This window comes from Delphinapterus leucas, chromosome 1, assembly GCF_059928025.1.
Source record: "Delphinapterus leucas isolate spDelLeu-1000000601 "Yukka" chromosome 1, BTC_Dleu_Yukka2, whole genome shotgun sequence".
Lineage (NCBI taxonomy): Eukaryota > Metazoa > Chordata > Mammalia > Artiodactyla > Monodontidae > Delphinapterus > Delphinapterus leucas.
Genome location: NC_143129.1, coordinates 32744335 through 32762397, shown reverse-complemented (window position 1 = coordinate 32762397; position 18063 = coordinate 32744335). Strand labels below are relative to the sequence as shown.

Genomic DNA, 18063 nt, shown 5'->3' with positions numbered 1-18063 from the left:
GCAACTTTGTGACCTAAAATTATTATTCTTACATGGACTTATCAACGAGGATATCTCCCAAGTAAATCCCTCAAATATTGGTTATCCTGGAGAATGATTTTTAAATTTTAAAATCAGTCTCATGAGTTTGGTTAGTGACCGATTCCTTGAATCTGCTCATCTCTGGCTAAAGTAATACACTGGGTCAAGGAACCTCTAAAGCTGAGAATCATAGCATAAACCCATGGTGAAACTTCCACTCTATGAAACAAAATGTGAAGTTGAATTATAAAAATTAGGTACAAAGGAGACTGAATATGAAGTGACCAGATAATATTACTAAGTTTAAAAAGCATGGGGAAAAGACACAAATCAATTTGATTATGTTTAAACTTCTACACAATACTAACAAAAGTTTTAAAATAAACAACAAACTAAGAATATATTTGAACAAATAAAAGGTTTAACAACATCTTTGTGGGACATTTAAAAAAAAAATCAAAACGGTATCTGCTGAGGATGACTAGTTTAACTTGATCACAAGGCTATTTGACAAATGTATTTTACTTACTTTTACCATCATCATCATGAATTCACAAAAATGCCAGAAAAATAGGTCCTGCAAAAAAATCTTCAAAAAAGCAAATACTTATTTACACTGTGTTTTGCACTGTACAGAGCAAAGAATTCCTTGCTTAAAGACTAGTGTATGTCGTGTAAATTAAAAAAAAAACAAAAACAAAAAAAAGACTTGGTGGTGGTGGCCTATAGTCCACAAGATAACAGGCAGATGACAAGACACAGGAAGGACAGAAGTGGTAGTGTTAAGCAATACCTCCTTCACTTGATACCATCAAGGCAACAGGTGAATATTTTTCACTATTTATTTTTTGTAGGCAACATCTGCGTATGATACAAAAGGCACAGAAGGATGCACAATAAAAAGTGAAGTCCTTCCCATACTCCACCCTCCCCTTCCCTGCTACAAGGCTGCTGTTACCACCAGCTTTTTGTGTCCTTCCCTAAGTAATTTTGCATATACAAACACATTTATACATTGTTTTATTCCACCTATACAAATGGTAGGAAAGATACACACCTGGGCAGCTTGCTTTTTTACTTAACAAATCTTGGAGCTCCTTCCATAACCTTGTAAACAGAACATCTCATCCTTTGAACAGCTGCACTACATTCCTTTTTATATGGACACATAATTTATTAAACTGGTCCCAAAGAAAGACATTCAGATTGTTTCCAACCTTTTGTCATTATTAACAATGTTGCAATACACTTCCTGGTACACACTTTACTATTATTTCACACTTGGCAGGTTTATCACCAATCCTGACAGAATCTTAAAACATAGAATATATTGATCTTAACTTAGTCTTTTTTAAATAACTCACAGGACAATTCTTACTTGGTTTTTACAGTTTTCCTTTTACTCTATCCCTCATACCAATATTTGCCTTTTTATCACAACTTTTTATGATTTAGGAAACATCCCCCAACTTTTCAGGAAAAATCTTTTCAGAGTATGAAAATTTTCAGAGTATGAAATTCAGAGTATAAAATTTCCTCAAATCCTAGGAAAGTGTTAATTTGTTATTATAACTATTTACTCTAAATTGTTATAACACTAAATTTAATGAATTTGTATTAAATTGTTAATAGTATTGGTGACTTTGAGACAAACAACCAATAAAGCATTATTATTTAAGCAGAACCAGTTTTCTTTTTAATCCATCATTTGCTTAATATAAAAAACAATCTACTCTGTAATTTTGATGTAGACCTTTAAAGTAAGTCTCCTTTACACAGTTATTTTTACAGATATACTAATCATTTGGTGAAATAATTTACACAAAGTTATTTTTACAGATATACTAGTCATTTGGTGAAATATTAACTCGGTTGTTCTTGTGTGTAACAAAGCCTACTACTCTCTTAGATAATATCTTACCAAGACAGGAAGTAATGATGGAAAGATAGTGGCTGATATGTTTGTTTGTTTGAGGCAGGTGGTTGTGATTGGCGATAAATGACTTGAGGGCGATAAATTGCTTTAATTCTTTGAGTCCTTCCAAGTTTACATACAGGTGGTGGTTCAGGCTGGAAAAGTTCAGCTGCAGAAGGCTTGAAATCACACTTTAGTGAACAGCTTGCTCACTCAAACATTAACCAAGATTTTTCAATAACCAATGCCTTATTAAGGATTACTATATGGTTTAAATCCCATTTAAATTGTTTGACTGAGTAGGAAAATATGGTTAAATAAACCCAAGAATAACCCTAAAATTTTCCTATTAAGGAGTTAGGGGAGAAAATGTAAGTGCTTATTAGTATATTCAGTCACTAGTGCCCTAAGAGGGAGTTGGGGTATAATAGCTTCTAATCTTGAAACACTCACTGTGCAGAAAACAGTCCTGAGGTGAACTGAGAAGGAGCTACTCACAAGGAATTTCTTGACAAATTAAATCTACATATATAAAATAAGTTTGAGTATAGGGTCATTTCACCAAAAGCCCCTGATGAAGCTTCAAATTTGAAGTGCCTACTTGGACGCTAACCTAAAATACTTATAAATTGTGTGGAATATACAAAATTCTTCTTGGGAGCTCAGGAAATTGTCCTGAAACAGAGGTCCATGGAAAGATCACATGTTATTAGCAGATAGCAAAACAAAGAAGTTTCAATAGGACCACCACTGCCAGCCTCACCCAACCACCAATACCCTCTACGAAGTTACAAGGGCAGATACAGTCCTCCCTCCATATCCACAGGAGATTGGTTCCAGGACTCCCACAGATACCAAAATCCACAAATGTTTAAATCCCTTGTATAAAGTAGTGTGGTATTTGCATACAAGCTACGTGCATCCTCAAGTATACTTTAAATCATCTCTAGATTACTTATAATACCTAATACGACGTAAATGCTATGTAAATAGTCGCCAGCATGGCAAATTCAAGTTTTGCATTTTGGAACTTTCTGGAATTTTTTTTCAAATATTTTCGATTGGTGGTTGGTTGAATCCTTGGATGCAGACCCCAGGGATATGGAGGGCCAACTGTACTCTGAACTGCAGGCTCCCACATTTGTGATGGAATGCTTCTCACATGGGCAACTCTATGTAGTATGTACCAAGATAAGTAGCAAGGACATACCTGTTTAATTATGCTTAACAATTCTCCTAAGTAGCACTGGGAAGGCCAGATAAATGATGGGAGCTAAATATATCCTTATTTCTACTGATACTTTCAACAGACTCCGCAAAGCAAATTTGGTAAACTATCCTCCCAGATACAATATTAATCACATACTAATAGTTATATGTAACTACCTCTTGCTGCTTTGCTAAATTCCCATAACACTTATGATCCCAGTCATTCATGCAGCATTTAACAAATATCTCTAATTATCATAGCTGTATATTTTATACTACCTAACTAAAAAAACAAATATGTTCAATTAATTGTTATACAAACAAGGGGCTGTGGAATAGTAATTAATGTTGTTTTCCAGATCAATTATTATCAATAGAGAAAATATTTCTCAATGAATCTCAGATGTCTTAATTTTTGAACATTTTTAATTTTAAAATATCCCATCTAAAACCCCAAGAAACAAACCAACCAGTGGAGCCCAAAAGTGGCTGCATAGTGTGTGGCAAGTCTCTTTGAGGAAAAACCTAAGTTTATAATGCCTTATATGATATTTTTTCTTATATTAAATAACAAGAACAAATGTAAAATTCAGTGGGGATAGATGTGAGATGATCTTTAAGTACAAGGGCTCACTACTTCTTTGCTTCCCCTGCAGTGACCAATAAAGTTCTATGACATTGTTAGTACTTCTTTGATATGGACTGATTAATTTTAGGAAACAAAACTCTACAAGTCTGAGACAATAAAGCCATTCTATAGCCTCCCAAAAAAGAATAAATGCAAATTAATAGTATTAAAGTAAAGAATATATCAAAAAAAAGAAATCCAGTCATCCAATCAGCACTCACCACAATCACAAAAACATCCCCTAATCTGGTGTTTATTTTACCTATTTTCTTTGACCATTATTCTTACATTAATATTGAATGTAAATATTAAATAAGCTTCCTAATGACCAGGAAAAAACTGTATCTCATTGAAATAAATTAGAACATTATGATGGGGGCGGGGGGAGCAGAACTAAAATTCTGTATTCTCAAAGATGAAGAGCAAAGTTTCTTGTATATACTCTTAGTTTTTAAAAACCAATACAGCTAACTCTCATTATTTTAATTATAGTTAAAATAATAATAACCTATTTAACACCAAACATTCTTCCCTCTAGAAAAGCACTAGAAGTCTACAGTGATATTAGAAAACAGTTTACAAATGAGAATCACCCTGAATTAATGTTTCCTCATTTCTTAATTTTCCCATATGAAATTAACTGTAGGTCAGCTATACCTTTTGTATGTTCAGACCCTCTGCCTCCCTACCCCCTCACCCCTTACTTTGTAAATCATAGTAATCATCCCCCATGGCCACAGTAATTGATCCAGACAGAGAAACCTGATCCAAGCTTGAGCCAATCAAGCTCCTCTCTCTTGGGAATTTGATTTTCAGAGTCAGAGATGGCTATCACCTAAGGGAGCATCCTAAAGGGAAAGGCTGCCAGTTCTGGCTGCTGAGATCCCAGAAGCTGTCTGCCTTTGTCTCAGGCCACTCTAAGGTTTAGCCATCTTGGTATTCCTTTAAACATACTGGCATTTTGCTTAAGACAATCTCTTTCCATTGCTTGCAGACAAAGAATCCAAATGATTCACAAAACAAACTCATTGCAACACGGTATGTATACAGCTGGCTCTCTAAGTTCACATCTTGTGCTAGTAATAACTGAATATAAAATGATTAACTTATGTACACCTGAAACTAACTGTAAATCAACTATACTTCAATTAAAAAATGATTAACTTCTAAATTTTAATATTTATACTGTCAAGAACAAACCTCTAAAACATGGTACTGCAGGATACAGGGATGATATAATATTATTTAATATTTAGTTATTTTGTAACTGTTCTCTTAAATATCACATAAGGCATTACAGACTTATGTTTTTCCTCAGAGACTTGCCACACAATACGAAGCCACTTTTGGGCTCCACTGGTTGGTTTGTTTCTTGGGGTTTTAGACAGTATATTTCAAAATAATAGTATTTAATTCTTTTATATTGTTTCCATGTGTACTTTTTTCCCCCCAATTTAATTTTAAACTTAAGAAAGTCAGAAGACAAGTGTTTTAAAGTTTCTTTCCACCACTCCTCAGAACCAGAGGCTGTCAAGCCCAACTCTAGAATAAAAGTTTGGATCAGGAAATGTTGATATGTGTAAGTTTCTAATTAAGAAGGTCCAGGAGAGATTTTTTTAAAAAAAGAAAAAGAAAAGAAAAGAAAAGAAGAAATTTAAACTGGAACAAAATGACATTAGTCTGCAAAAGTAACTCCTGAGTCTTAACTTCTTAGTTTGCTCCTAGGTCTTCCTCTTCCCCAAATCACTCCGGCAACTAAGTGAGTTTCTGCTGGGAGAGGAGATGAAGGCAGTGTTACAACCTGAAACAATGATGTCTCTTTTTAGCAATAGTGTTGTGGGCTAACAATTTCATGCACATAGCCAAGAGGCATTTCTCGGGCCACTTAGGCCTCTAAAATAGTATGTGTCTTCTCTTTGTCTTCTTTTTGCTCTGAATACATGAACACTGTACAGTAATCACAGAGCTCAAAATGAACATCAATCAAGAAGTCAGAGTAAACACTATGGATTACAGCAGAGCACAGCAATGCCTCAGACCCCATGACTTTGAACTATTCCAGCAATCAAGAAAGTATTCCCACTTCCTACCTAGTCTTCAAGCTTCTTAGAAACCTAACAATCTTTTGAGCTGGTGCTTATTACCTGTGCTGTTTTTCTTGGTAAACACTGAAAGGCCTGTGTCCCTTTCCTGATGAAACACTTCACTCTTTGCCAAAACTAAAACATATCAATCTACAGCAATAAAGCAATTATAAACAAGGATGACTGTTCTTTTATAAAAACATTCATATAATTGCAATTAGCTTATGATTTCAAAGTAGAGCAGGTTTAAGTTACTAGCAGTAAGTTGATCAAATTAAACTATTCAACAGTAACCAGACACACTAGATAGGAAAACATATACAGGGTATCTGAATTTCTTTTTAGCAAAGACATCCAAGTATACTGCTCAGTTATCTCTTAAAGGCTTACGGTATCTGCTTTACCTTACAGTATTATGGTTACCTTCCAGTTTCATACACAGATAAATGTCACACAAATGACAAAAATCTTAAGTACCCTGTATTTTTTACCTTAAATCACCATTATAAAACAACTTCTCACAATGAAAATGGAACGAGGCATTGCCTTGGAGGATCTCAGGTTCCTAATTAAGAAGCTCTAGACTCTAGGTACCAAACTCTAATATACACACTTACTAAACAACGGTCAGAGATGACCAGGGTCATAGTCAGGAAGATCAGACATGCAAGCAAAAAATGCATAAACCAATAATGTTGTGCAGCTCTCTAAATGCTTGATAAAAATTCACTTAATCATTACATTTATGGAGGTATTTTCTTAAAACACATTGAAATTGAACTGCAGATTTCAAGTCAAAAAAGTTTTCTCTCATGAATAAAATTCTTCCTTTAAAACGGTGTTTAAAAGCTGGACACAAAAATCCCATTTTTAAAAATTTCATGGGACCTCTTATTCTTTAAAGAGGAATTTTATTATATTGAATTAAATATAATTAAGTTGGTCCAATGTAAAGAACCATTCCGTCTTGGAGCCAGAGTAGCCATGGGAACTGTCCTCTATTTACTGTTCTTTTCTTTTTTTCTTTCTTTCTTTCTTTCTTTCTTTCTTTCTTTTCTTTCTTTCTTTCTTTCCTTTCTTTCTTTCCTTTCTTTCTTTCTTTCTCTTTCTTTCGTTCTTTCGTTCTTTCTTTCTTGACTGAAGTATAGTTGATTTACAGTGTTGTGTTAGTTTCAGGTGTACAGCAAAGTGATTCAGTTATACATACATATTTTTTTAAAAAATAAATATTTACTTATTTATTTTTGGCTGCGTTGGGTCTTCATTGCTGCACATGGGCTCTGTCTAGTTGCGGCAAGCGGGGGCTACTCTTTGGTGCGGTACACGGTCTTCTCATTGCGGTGGCTTCTCTTGTTGCGGAGCACATTCTCTAGGTGAACGGGCTTCAGTAGTTGTGGCTCGTGGGCTCCAGAGAGCAGGCTCAGTAGTTGTGGCACACAGACTTAGTTGCTCCGTGGCATGTAGGATCTTCCCAGACCAGGGACGAACCCATGTCCCCTGCATTGGCAGGCGGATTATTAACCACTGTGACACCGGGGAAGTCCCATACATATATATTTTTTTCAGATTCTTTTCCCCTTATAGGTTATTACAAAATATTGAGTATAGTTCCCTGTGCTATACATACTTACTGTTCTTTTCAATTGCTTTCCCCAGACAATACTGAATACCTCAATATCCCTTTGACGTTAGATAAAAGTATTCTAACATCACCAGTCTTCACTTATTGGTATGTAGCTCAACCACATTAATCTTTGGTGTCAAAATCTGACCTAGTCCCCAAAAGATACTATAAGTAGATTTGTATTCAGTTACAGTAAGTAAGCTATTAACTATATTATCAATTTACCAGTTCACTCTAGATTTGTTCTAGGCAAAAGTTTTTCCTAGAGATACTTAAAACTAACAAACTAACCCACCCGTTCTCACCAAAATTAAAGAAACAGAATAATATCGATCTGATACTGAGATGACCTCATATAATTTAAAAAATATATGCCTCAAAAATAGAGATAATGAGTTTAAATAGTGAACAACTTGAGACATCCTCATTGACCAAACTTTGAGATCTACTACCCTCAACAAGGAAAAACTATTTACTAGAATCACAGGGCATTCAACTGAAATTTGCTGAGGAAATACACAAAAAATGATACAATTATCAGTTATCTATTTTCTCATAGATACAAGAAATAAGTCTAAAATAAACTAGTAAGCCTTTGAACATAATGGTACATGAAAAATACTAGCTAAAAATACTACCTAACAAATGTTAATCCAAGGAAAGTTGGGGATTCCACATTAAACTCATGCCAATAGTCAATTAAATTGTCTAGGGGTATGTTAAGATAATACAGGAAAGGGCTAAACTACTGAATTCACAGAAATTTCTAAGGGTGATCCAGGTCACCCAATAAATATTTGTTGAGTATTTACTTCCTCTCTGCCTCACACAGTACTAGATGCTATGGAAGAAAGCAAAAAAGGAACAAGTCCTCTTTTTGAGAAAACGTACATTCTAGTAGGGAAAACACAGTAATCTGAGAAAGCAGGAGTTAACCAAGTACACCACACACTGGTATACACTTATGTAGGCACCTGGGAAATACTACACATAAAAAACAATCCTGATAGGAGACACAGAAATAGCAGTTGTTATAACACTGGAAGAATGGCTTACCTTAAATGCTAATTCTCCACCATCTTCAAAATTATGGGAAGTGGTTTAGAAGATAATTTTAGCTGTATAAGGTCAAGGCATTAAAAAACACTGAAATTATTCTCTTTTAAATTATCTTTCAACCTTTCTGATTATTTCAAGGAGAACGCCTCAGTTGTGGCTGGTATGTCTTTTACATTTCTCTATCACTTGCTAATAGCTGGTTTCAGAGCCTTCAGCAAATACCAGCATCTAGCTATAAATTAACATTTTTTTTCATTGTGTTTACTTTTATGGCCAACTTTATATAGCAAGTGACAGGATATACTTTCCCTTTGTAATTAATTTTAGTTAATATTTTCTCTTTATATTAACTTTAAAGCCCTGGGGAAAAAACACAAAGAAATACTCTTCTACCTATTCCTGATTACAGGCAACTTCATGCCTGTAGTTGTAGCTGAGACTACCAAGCTTTACTTTCTCCAGAACAATAAATAAGCCCATGCTTAAGGTCTGGTATAAAGTACAATAGTTAAAATCTCTGTAGTTTCTACTCAACAAAATAAAGAAAATAAAGAATAATAGTTTATGTTGAGAGTATCTGGGGAGAAAAAAAAACAGTAATATTCTCCTAATAAAACTATTTTTGTGTTGCCAGGAAGGAGCCTTCCTATTCCCATACTTTAACCCTTCGAAAAACCTGTACTAGTCCCCTTCTCTATCCCCACCCTGGGAAATACTTGTTTAAGAAACAGTTGTCCACTAGACTATAAGCTCCCTGTGGGCACAAGCCCTGCCTTTTTCAGCTTTTAACTCTGGGGCTAAGTGGTCCCCTGTAGATATTCATTATGTGATTGTTGGATGAATGAACTGTGCCAGGAATTGGTCCTATACTTAATTCTTCTTCTCTTTTTCTTAAAAGACCTATCGATTTAAAATTAAGTCATCCTTTCATGCAAGTCCTACACACTTATTTAAGGATCTAGTGTATCTAACAAGTTATAAGTAACTTCCTATAAATCTTGAATCTAAAATACAGGTCTTAAGTGCTATGATGATGAAAATGCCACTAGCTTTGCATATATTCTTTCCAAACAGGCATTTTATATATTAAAATATATAGTTAAATGCAGTGTGAGCTTTTCTTTTTAAAAAAACTGTATTTTTACTGGAAAAAATTCCCTATTTTATGATTCCATTAGAGATACATTATGTGTATACCACTTCTGGAGAAAGACTGTATAAAACCTGAGATTATGGCATGAATATGACAAAAATATACTGCTTAAACTCTAACAAAGTGCATATTATTTTCAATAATACACAAAATTTGAATAATCAAACATGGCAATTCAAGCTCAAAATGTCTTTCCTAAAGTTGACTTTTCCCAGCTCTCTATACATACTTATTAAGAATTTCATCATTCCATAACCATCAATTTTATAAGTCAGGAGAACTTCACTAAGTAGATGTCAGCTTACTAGGACTGACCAGATGATATAAAGTTACCAAGGTGAATCACAAGGGATATTCTTAAGTCTATTCATTACTTATCTGCCTGCACTAACAAGACATAAGAATCCTTCTAATGATGAGCTCTTAAAAGGCACTAGAAGAATACAACACTTTTTAAATTATATAAGGAAGGTAGTAAGTCAAAACTTTCCCGGTGAGTAAAGTCTGCCTAACAAGTCTGCTCAAATGTTTCTTCTCTAACTTCAGCTAACATTTTGTTTGTTTGTTTGTTTTGCGGTGCGCGGGCCTCTCACTGTTGCGGTCTCTCCCATTGCGGAGCACAGGCTCCGGACACGCAGGCTCAGCGGCCATGGCTCACGGGCCCAGCCGCTCCGCGGCATGTGGGATCTTCCCAGACCGGGGCACGAACCCGTGTCCCCTGCATCGGCAGACGGTCTCTCAACCACTGCGCCACCAGGGAAGCCCTCAGCTAACATTTTAAAGCCAAACTTGGCTCCTTCTCAGTCACTTCTCTCTAGACTTTCCAAGGGCATCAGATCAGATTGGTCCATGACCTCCTTCAAGACTACTTTTTACAGTAACACAGTAGCACCTTCTCCAATCAACAAACTAATTCTACTACGTTTCAAAGGGATGTTAAAACTGAGGATCTTTCAGAATAAAGGAAAAATGGTCACATTCCCAAAACCTTCTTACAAGCCATAATGTAGCTGAACCTGAGCACTACTATTTCTGTGTAAGGAAGATGTCAGAAATGACAGTGAAGTAAATAAACAGGTCTCAGCCTCTCTCCCCTCCTACCCAGAAAGAGTTAGGTATATTTTCATACTTATTTCCCCACAGCACAGCCAGATCTGATTTTAAGACAAAAGGAAGGTGAAGGCCAGCCTTCTGGAGCAGCTCCTAAGGCAGTGTGAGACAACCCCTTTAGGGGTGTTATTAAGTAAGGTATGCGTGTTGCCAGAGGGGTGGAGGAATAGAAGGCTGGAAGGGAGGTGCTGGTGGTGGTGCTAGTGGTAATACTAAGAGGCAACTGGTGCAGCAACTGTCTTAACCAAGGAACGGGTAGGATGGATTTCTGCACGCAAAAAACAAGATTTTTATTTAACTTTTGATGTGCCTACGATTACCTTTTCTGCACGCTCAAATGGTACTCAATTTTAGGTAGAAAACTTCCAATCAAGTGGGCCTATGAACTTGTTAGAATGTACACAGCATCATTATATTGTGCCAGGTAAGTTCACGAAGAAGAAGCATTCTTGCAACCTAAACAGACAGTGGTTAACTTCAGATATTACACTACCATTCGTTTTGAAAGTAGTTATTGCTCAACTATTTCGAATTTTAAAATTGGTAACAGTTATCTAAGAGCCTTTACAAAGGCCTAGCCTCTAGGCTGCTTCAAAGCAAACGACAAATAGGAAGAAAGCTTACAGTGAAAACCACGTGTCTCCCGATAGGAAGTACCTTACCATTCCATTTCCCGAAAGTTCACTCTAGATGTGAGCGTAACACTGTAAATATTTCTAAATACTAGATTTGACACTCGTGTATTTCACTTGCCTCAATCGTAAAAGAGCTGGGTGGGATTCCCACCTCTGGGACCAACATGTAAAATTAATCTCCCCTTAGTATACCGGGTACCGAGTAAAAAAACCGGGGACACTAAACAGTCATCAAACAGCCCTAAGCCCCGGAGGTGGGTTCTCATGTCAACAAAGTGGCCCGGAGGTGGCAAAGCTCTGCAAGCTCGGGGCCTGCAGGTGGGGGAGTGGTGAGTCTGGATTTCAGGGCGTTTCGGCCCACTTGGTCTCCCTGAGCGGATGGGTGATGATGGGGAAGGTTTTGCGGCCCCGTAGGGTCTCCGCCCGGAGTCGCCAGCAGGCCTCGGGCGGTAGCTCCTCAAATTCGAACAGTAACCCACCTCCACCCCGGCCTCAGTCCTGGGTTTGAGCACTTGTCCCCAGACCGAGAACTGCAACTCCCCAGGCATCGCGCATCTCAAAGGCTCCCCGTCAAGCCGCATCTTCCTCCTGAGCCACCCCGAGCCCTCAGCCCAAGGCCCCAGTGCAGGGGTCTCCGACCTCCCGCCATTTCTCCACGTCGCCGCAGCTCATAATAAGAGGAAAGAACCTCAAGGTGACACCTTATTTTGGACGGTGGATGCGAGTTCTGGGCCCGAGCTCAGGGGTCGGCTTCCCATCAGAGCCCGGCCGCCTCACCTGGCAGCGGCACACGATGTCTGCGTCCTGCGCCAGCAGATCCACCACCTTCCCCTTGCCTTCGTCGCCCCACTGCGCGCCGAGCACCACCGTCACCCGGTTCCCTCCGGGCCGCGCCCTGGGGCGGCCGCAGTCGCCGTTGGGCAAGGAGGATGCCGCCGGGTTGGTCTCTGCGAACGCCATGGCTCCAGAGACGCGAGGAGAGCCCGAAGGGGACGCGGGCGGGCGGGACTGCGCCAACTGAACTGCTCCGCGGCCGCCAGCCACATGCGGAGGAAGAAGGAGCCAGAGCCAGCCCGCCCCCGCCCCGCCTGCCGGGTCGCCACCCTCCCGCCAGGCCCGCCCCGCGCTCCCGCCGCCCTCGGCGCGGGGGGAATCAGGACCTCCCGGAGGACGCCGGCCTCGGCAGCACCGCCCCTCAGGAAAAGACCACGCCCCTTCCACGGCCGGGCGCGCCCCTCCAGGGCGAACCGGGCGAGCGGAAAGGGGCGGGGGCGGGGCTTCGAGCGCGCTTCAGCCTCAACGCCCCGCCCACCCCCCTTCCTCCCGCTTTTCAAACTGGAGAGGCGGGGAGGTGTGTGCCTGTGCGTCAGACTACAACTCCCGGCAGCGCTCTGGCGGAAGCGACGTATACCAGTGATTTGGTGTCTGCCATCTGCACGTTTCAGTCTCTGAAAATGTTCATATTTAAATAATTTGTAATTTGTTTTTATTAAGGGATGAGATAGTGTGTACAAAATACAAAGGGTGCAATTTCAAAATACAAATGGGATGAAACTGAAACGTACTATAGATTTATAATTTGGAAAGTAAAGCTCTGGAAGTAAGAACAGAGATGGGAACAGGCAAACTCGAAAGTAAAGCAGTAATGTAGAGGACATTAGGCCTGAAAATGTAGAGAACACGTAGAGTCCTATACCTTCTCATTTTACGTATTAGTAACAGAAGTTCAGAGAGAAGGAATGAATTGCCCATGTCATACAATATATGCCGAATACTATAATGCACTTTTAATTCCCACAACCATATGAGGTAGGTAATACTATCTTATCCTTATTTTACAGGGTTTAAAAGTTAGTAAACTTCCTCCAGTGAGGGATGAATTGGTACCTAGATGGTCTGAGTCCAGAGCCCAGGTCCTTTCTGTAGTGTTTAGTGTTTCAGTTGTCGCTAGATTCCCAAGTATACTGTGAAAATAAATTAAGCTCATTTTAAGTGGAGTCAGGAAGCCCCAACGGGGTAGCTGTCGTGCAGGTACCACTCCTAGCAGATTGCATAACCAGAGGAACAAGGAAGATAAGAATATTACTCTTCTTCTGGGATAAGGGAAGACATTTTTCACATAGGAATTTTATCTCCTGCTTTTAAAAAAAAGAAGGCAGATTCCTCCCTGCCCCAGCAACAATGCTCTAACCTTTGAAATATTTTTGCCACTTTAGTTAAATGAATAAATATTATTTTATAATGATCTGTGATCCAATTTAGTCATGTCCAAAATTTTTGATATTTTTGAAAAACTTCCCCAAAATCAAACTATAAATGAAGTCTTTTTGACCTTAAACTAACTTTGGGATTTTTTTGGAGGGCCTCTGGAGCATCTTGAAGGATCTGTTCTCTCTCTTTATTAAAAAGGAGATATTAAACTAATTAGGCTTATTTGGGAAATTACATGGGAAGCATTGCCAAGTAAATAATACTAAGCCTTCTTTATATTGCATCTGTATATGTTTCAGAAATTATGACATTCCTAGAAATCTTGATATGTTCTGGTGTATTATCATTCATAATTCTAGTTATTATCTTAAAATGTGTGTCATAGAACTTACCAAATTCCCATGTCAATTCCATAATAATGGACTCTTATTGGATCTTTAATAACAGACATTTAAGTCTTTTGTCATTCACAGAGTTACTGTTTTACTCTGATGCTTTGCAAGAATATTCCTATAAAAATGCTTCGTCTTCAAGGAGATTCCTGGAAAAGACCCTAACAAATACTCTAGAACAGGGGTCCCCAACCCCCCAGGCTGCACAGTGGGAGGTGAGCAGCAGGGGAGCCTGCGAAACTTCATCTGCCGCTCCCCATTGCTCACGTTACCGCCTGAAGCATCCTCCCCACCCAACTCCAGTCCATGAGAAAAAAATTGTCTTCCACAAAACCAGTCCCTGGTGCCAAAAAGGTTGGGGACCACTGCTCTAGAATGCAGGTTTCTGATAACTTTAAGTTCATAACACTGAACTGGGTAAAAGTTTCTAAAACTTTAATGGAAAATTGATTGATTCATAAAGCTGCTAACCCAAGATCAAGATCAACAAGATTTAAAGGAGGCTGAATGAATAAATGAGGATGATTATAATTTTTATGATTTTTTATGCTAGTTCCCTAATGTTTTACTTTTCTGAATGAAGTCTTTTTGAGGATGATTATAATTTTTATGACTTCTTATGTTAGTCCCCTAATGTTTACTTTTCCAGATTTAAGGAAACGTTTTCTCTTAAGCATCTGTGACTTACAGCAATTGTAAACAAAGATGAAATATTTATCTTTTCCTACCTGATCCTTCCAGAATTCGGAAGCTCTTAAATATTTTTTCCTGACAGTACAGTTAGTTATTTACTTGAATTCAGTGAGAACCTGTTCTTCTTATAATAGGATACAATTGGAAATACTGACTACATTGCCAAGGCTTTGACTGGAATGTAATATTTGAGAGCTACACAGACTCAGATATGACCAATTTTAAGGAACTTCTTGGAAAAATAAGCCTGATACCTTGCTTGTAAGTTTCCAGCAAAGTAATCTTAAAAAGAGCTTATATGGTCAATCACTATTCTTACTGCATTTATGTAAATAATCAAGCCAAATTTAATACAAACAAATTAGTTTTACTATGATTATTTTTGATAAAAGGGGGATAGTTATGGAGAGAGAAATTATGTTTGCAGCTTTGTAGATATTAGATTCTTGTCCCGTTAATTTTCTTTAAGGTTTTGTTATATATCTATAAGCTGGACAGGATCCTAAAGTCTTGTTTCCCTAATATCTGACTACAAATCTCCAAACTAATGTTTCCAGTTTTCTCCAACCCTTCTGATTTGGAGTCAATAAGAACAAAGGTTGCCTTTGAATTTCCTTGGAAAGGACTACACCTAGGTCCCCCTCACTACCCAGATACAACAAAACATCAAAGAGACTCAAACCTTGGGTAAACATCTCACAGCTAAAGAAGACTCCACCTGGCATCCCATCCTATAACAAGCACTGGAGACTGCTGAATCAGACTGATCAGGAATTGAAGGAAACAGCTGAAGGACACATCTTTCTTCCCAAAAATGACTGGACCAGGCCTGTGTACCTTTTTCCTCTATTACTTCTTGCCTTATCCTCTCCCTCTTCTTGGAAAGACAGTGCTCTTATCTGCATTTTCAATCTGTTACAAAAGGGGGACACTTACCTAATTGTTGTGTTTGCCACCAGAAACTTCAATCCATTCATGACAATGGTGACCCTTTAGTCCATCCTGTAACAAATTTTTTCGCTTGTCCCAAGTGCTACTGCTAATTTCACTCGGCAACCCCTTGGCATCAGCTACAGAGTAAGATGTTTGAAGCCTTCCATTGGCCCACTCCATTAAGCCTCCTTAAAAGAGAACTTCCAGGAGGCCTACCTGACTCTGAGTTTGCCTCCAAAGGGAGAGCCTTTCTCCTCTGGGTCGGAATAAGTTCCAGTGAATGCATGATTAAAAATCTTTCCGAACATTAGGAGAGCTAGTCAATTCCACAGCCAAAGCAATAGCAACCTAACAAGGATCACTTGACTCATTAGCTAAAGTATCAATAGTTTTGGAAAATCGCATAGCCCTTGATTACCTACTTGCTGAACAAGAAGGCATTTTTTTCAATAGCAAATACCACCAGTTACACATAGTTAAATGCCTCTGGAGAGACAAAAACTCAATTATACAAGATCAGGGAACTAGCCCACTGGTTACAACAAATTTCACCTGATCACCCCCACCCTCTTTTTTTAACCTATTTATCATTACCTTCAGATTTAGGCTCCTGGTTCAGAACCATCATGCAAACTGAACTTGTCTTATTACTTTTAACTGTGCTTTGCATAATCATTTTAAGCTTTGTGCCCGTGAAATCTTTGTAAAAATGACATATACCCAATGTAACTGAACAGAACCCTATGGGGCCTTTTGGGGACAGACCCCCTCACCCCCACACACACACTCTCCCTGGCATGTCCTCCACCTGCCTCTCATCTGTAGGAAAACTTTAGCCTCTTAGGTCTTCCCTGAGTTCCAAAGAATGAATTTAATCAAAGAAGTGAGAAAATGCATAAAGAAAGGAAAACACTCAAGCAAGACAAAATAATAATAGTAGCCATTAAACAAAGTCAAGGACCTTTAGTTCTTCCTCAAGGGCTATAGCTAATATTCTGAGCCATATCCTTTGAGCTATTTTGCAGATAATGAAATCCCCACCAGGTGGATGAAGTTAACTTCTGCTGCCCACAAGCACATAGACCCCAGACCATTTGGGAACCAGAAGGTTGATGATGTTGACTCCCAATTACCTCACTACCAACCAATCAGAAGAATGTCCATGAGCTGAGCATGCACCCCACAACTCCCCTCCATCACCCTGTCTTTAAAGACCTTTTCCTGAAAGCCATCAGGAAGTTTGGGTCTATTAAGCATTAGCTGTCTGGACTCCTTGCTTGGTGCTCTGCAATAAGCACTGCACTTTCCTTCATCACAACCTGTTGTCTGTAGATTGGCTTTACTGTGCATGGGTGAGTGGATCCAAGTTTGTTTCAGTAACACAAAAAGGGTGATACTAGCTCAGCACTTTAAAATGATCTCCAATGTTTATGGCCTTGATAAGATAAAGACTTTAGATGGGAAATGCCTGAGAGTTATCCCTCCTACTTTTCTTTTTCCCTCAAATGTGGCCTCAGTGGTTTCCAGTCTGCACTTTCCCTCCAACGTGGGGCAGGACAACCAGGAAAGCTCCTTCCTGGAGGGACAAAACCTCTAAATGGGGAAAAGGTACGCATGCCTCTCACTGCTGTGGCCTCCCCTGCTGCGGAGCACAGGCTCCGGACGCGCAGGCTCAGCGGGCATGGCTCACAGGCCCAGCCGCTCCGGGGCATGCAGGATCCTCCCAGACCAGGGTATGAACCCGTGTCCCCTGCATCAGCAGGCAGACTCCCAACCACTGCGCCACCAGGGAAGCCTGGAAAACCTGACTCTTGATCAGCAATGCTTTCCAGGAAAGATAGTGATCAAAGAGGGAAACGTGAAAATGAAAGAAACCTCATCTTAAATGGAGTCAGGAAGCCCTAAGGAGGGAGCTCTCACCCACCTGCCACTTGTTGCAGCCTGCATAACCAGCGGCAAGAAGGAAGAATGTTACTTTTCTTCTGGTATAAGGGAGGACGTTTTTCACAGAGCAGTTTTATCTCCTGCTTTCAAGAAAAAGGAAGATCCTTCCCTGACCCAGCAACAATGCACTAACTACCACTTGCAGCCAATGAGAAACTGCCACAACCTCAGACTCTGGCTCTTCTCCAATGAACTTTCGTTCAAAACAACACTAGCAATTTCTTCCTAACACCTAATAAAAGCAAGTCCCTCTCCTTTGTTCTCTGGAGTTGTCCATGATTCACCATAGCTTGCCTGTCCTGAATTGCAATTCTCTACTACTCCCAAATAAAACCATTTTGCTGGTAAAATAACTGACTGTTTTATTTTTCAGGTTGACAGGTGATATAGAGATAAAGAAGGAAAAGTTAAAAATAAAAATCTAGGGAATTCCCTGGCAGTCCAGTGATTAG

The 18063-nt window shown here is 39.0% G+C and overlaps 1 protein-coding gene across 1 annotated transcript in view; it reads right to left on the bottom strand.

The window, feature by feature from the left end:
- Positions 1-12489, bottom strand: part of ADSS2 (adenylosuccinate synthase 2) — a 40064-nt gene extending 27575 nt beyond the window's left edge. Inside the window, exon 1 of the mRNA XM_022579422.3 lies at positions 12216-12489. Within this exon, the coding sequence (XP_022435130.1) occupies positions 12216-12398 (183 nt within the window). The 5' untranslated portion in view covers positions 12399-12489. The remainder of the gene's footprint in view (positions 1-12215) is intronic.
- Positions 12490-18063: the final 5574 nt, after the last annotated feature.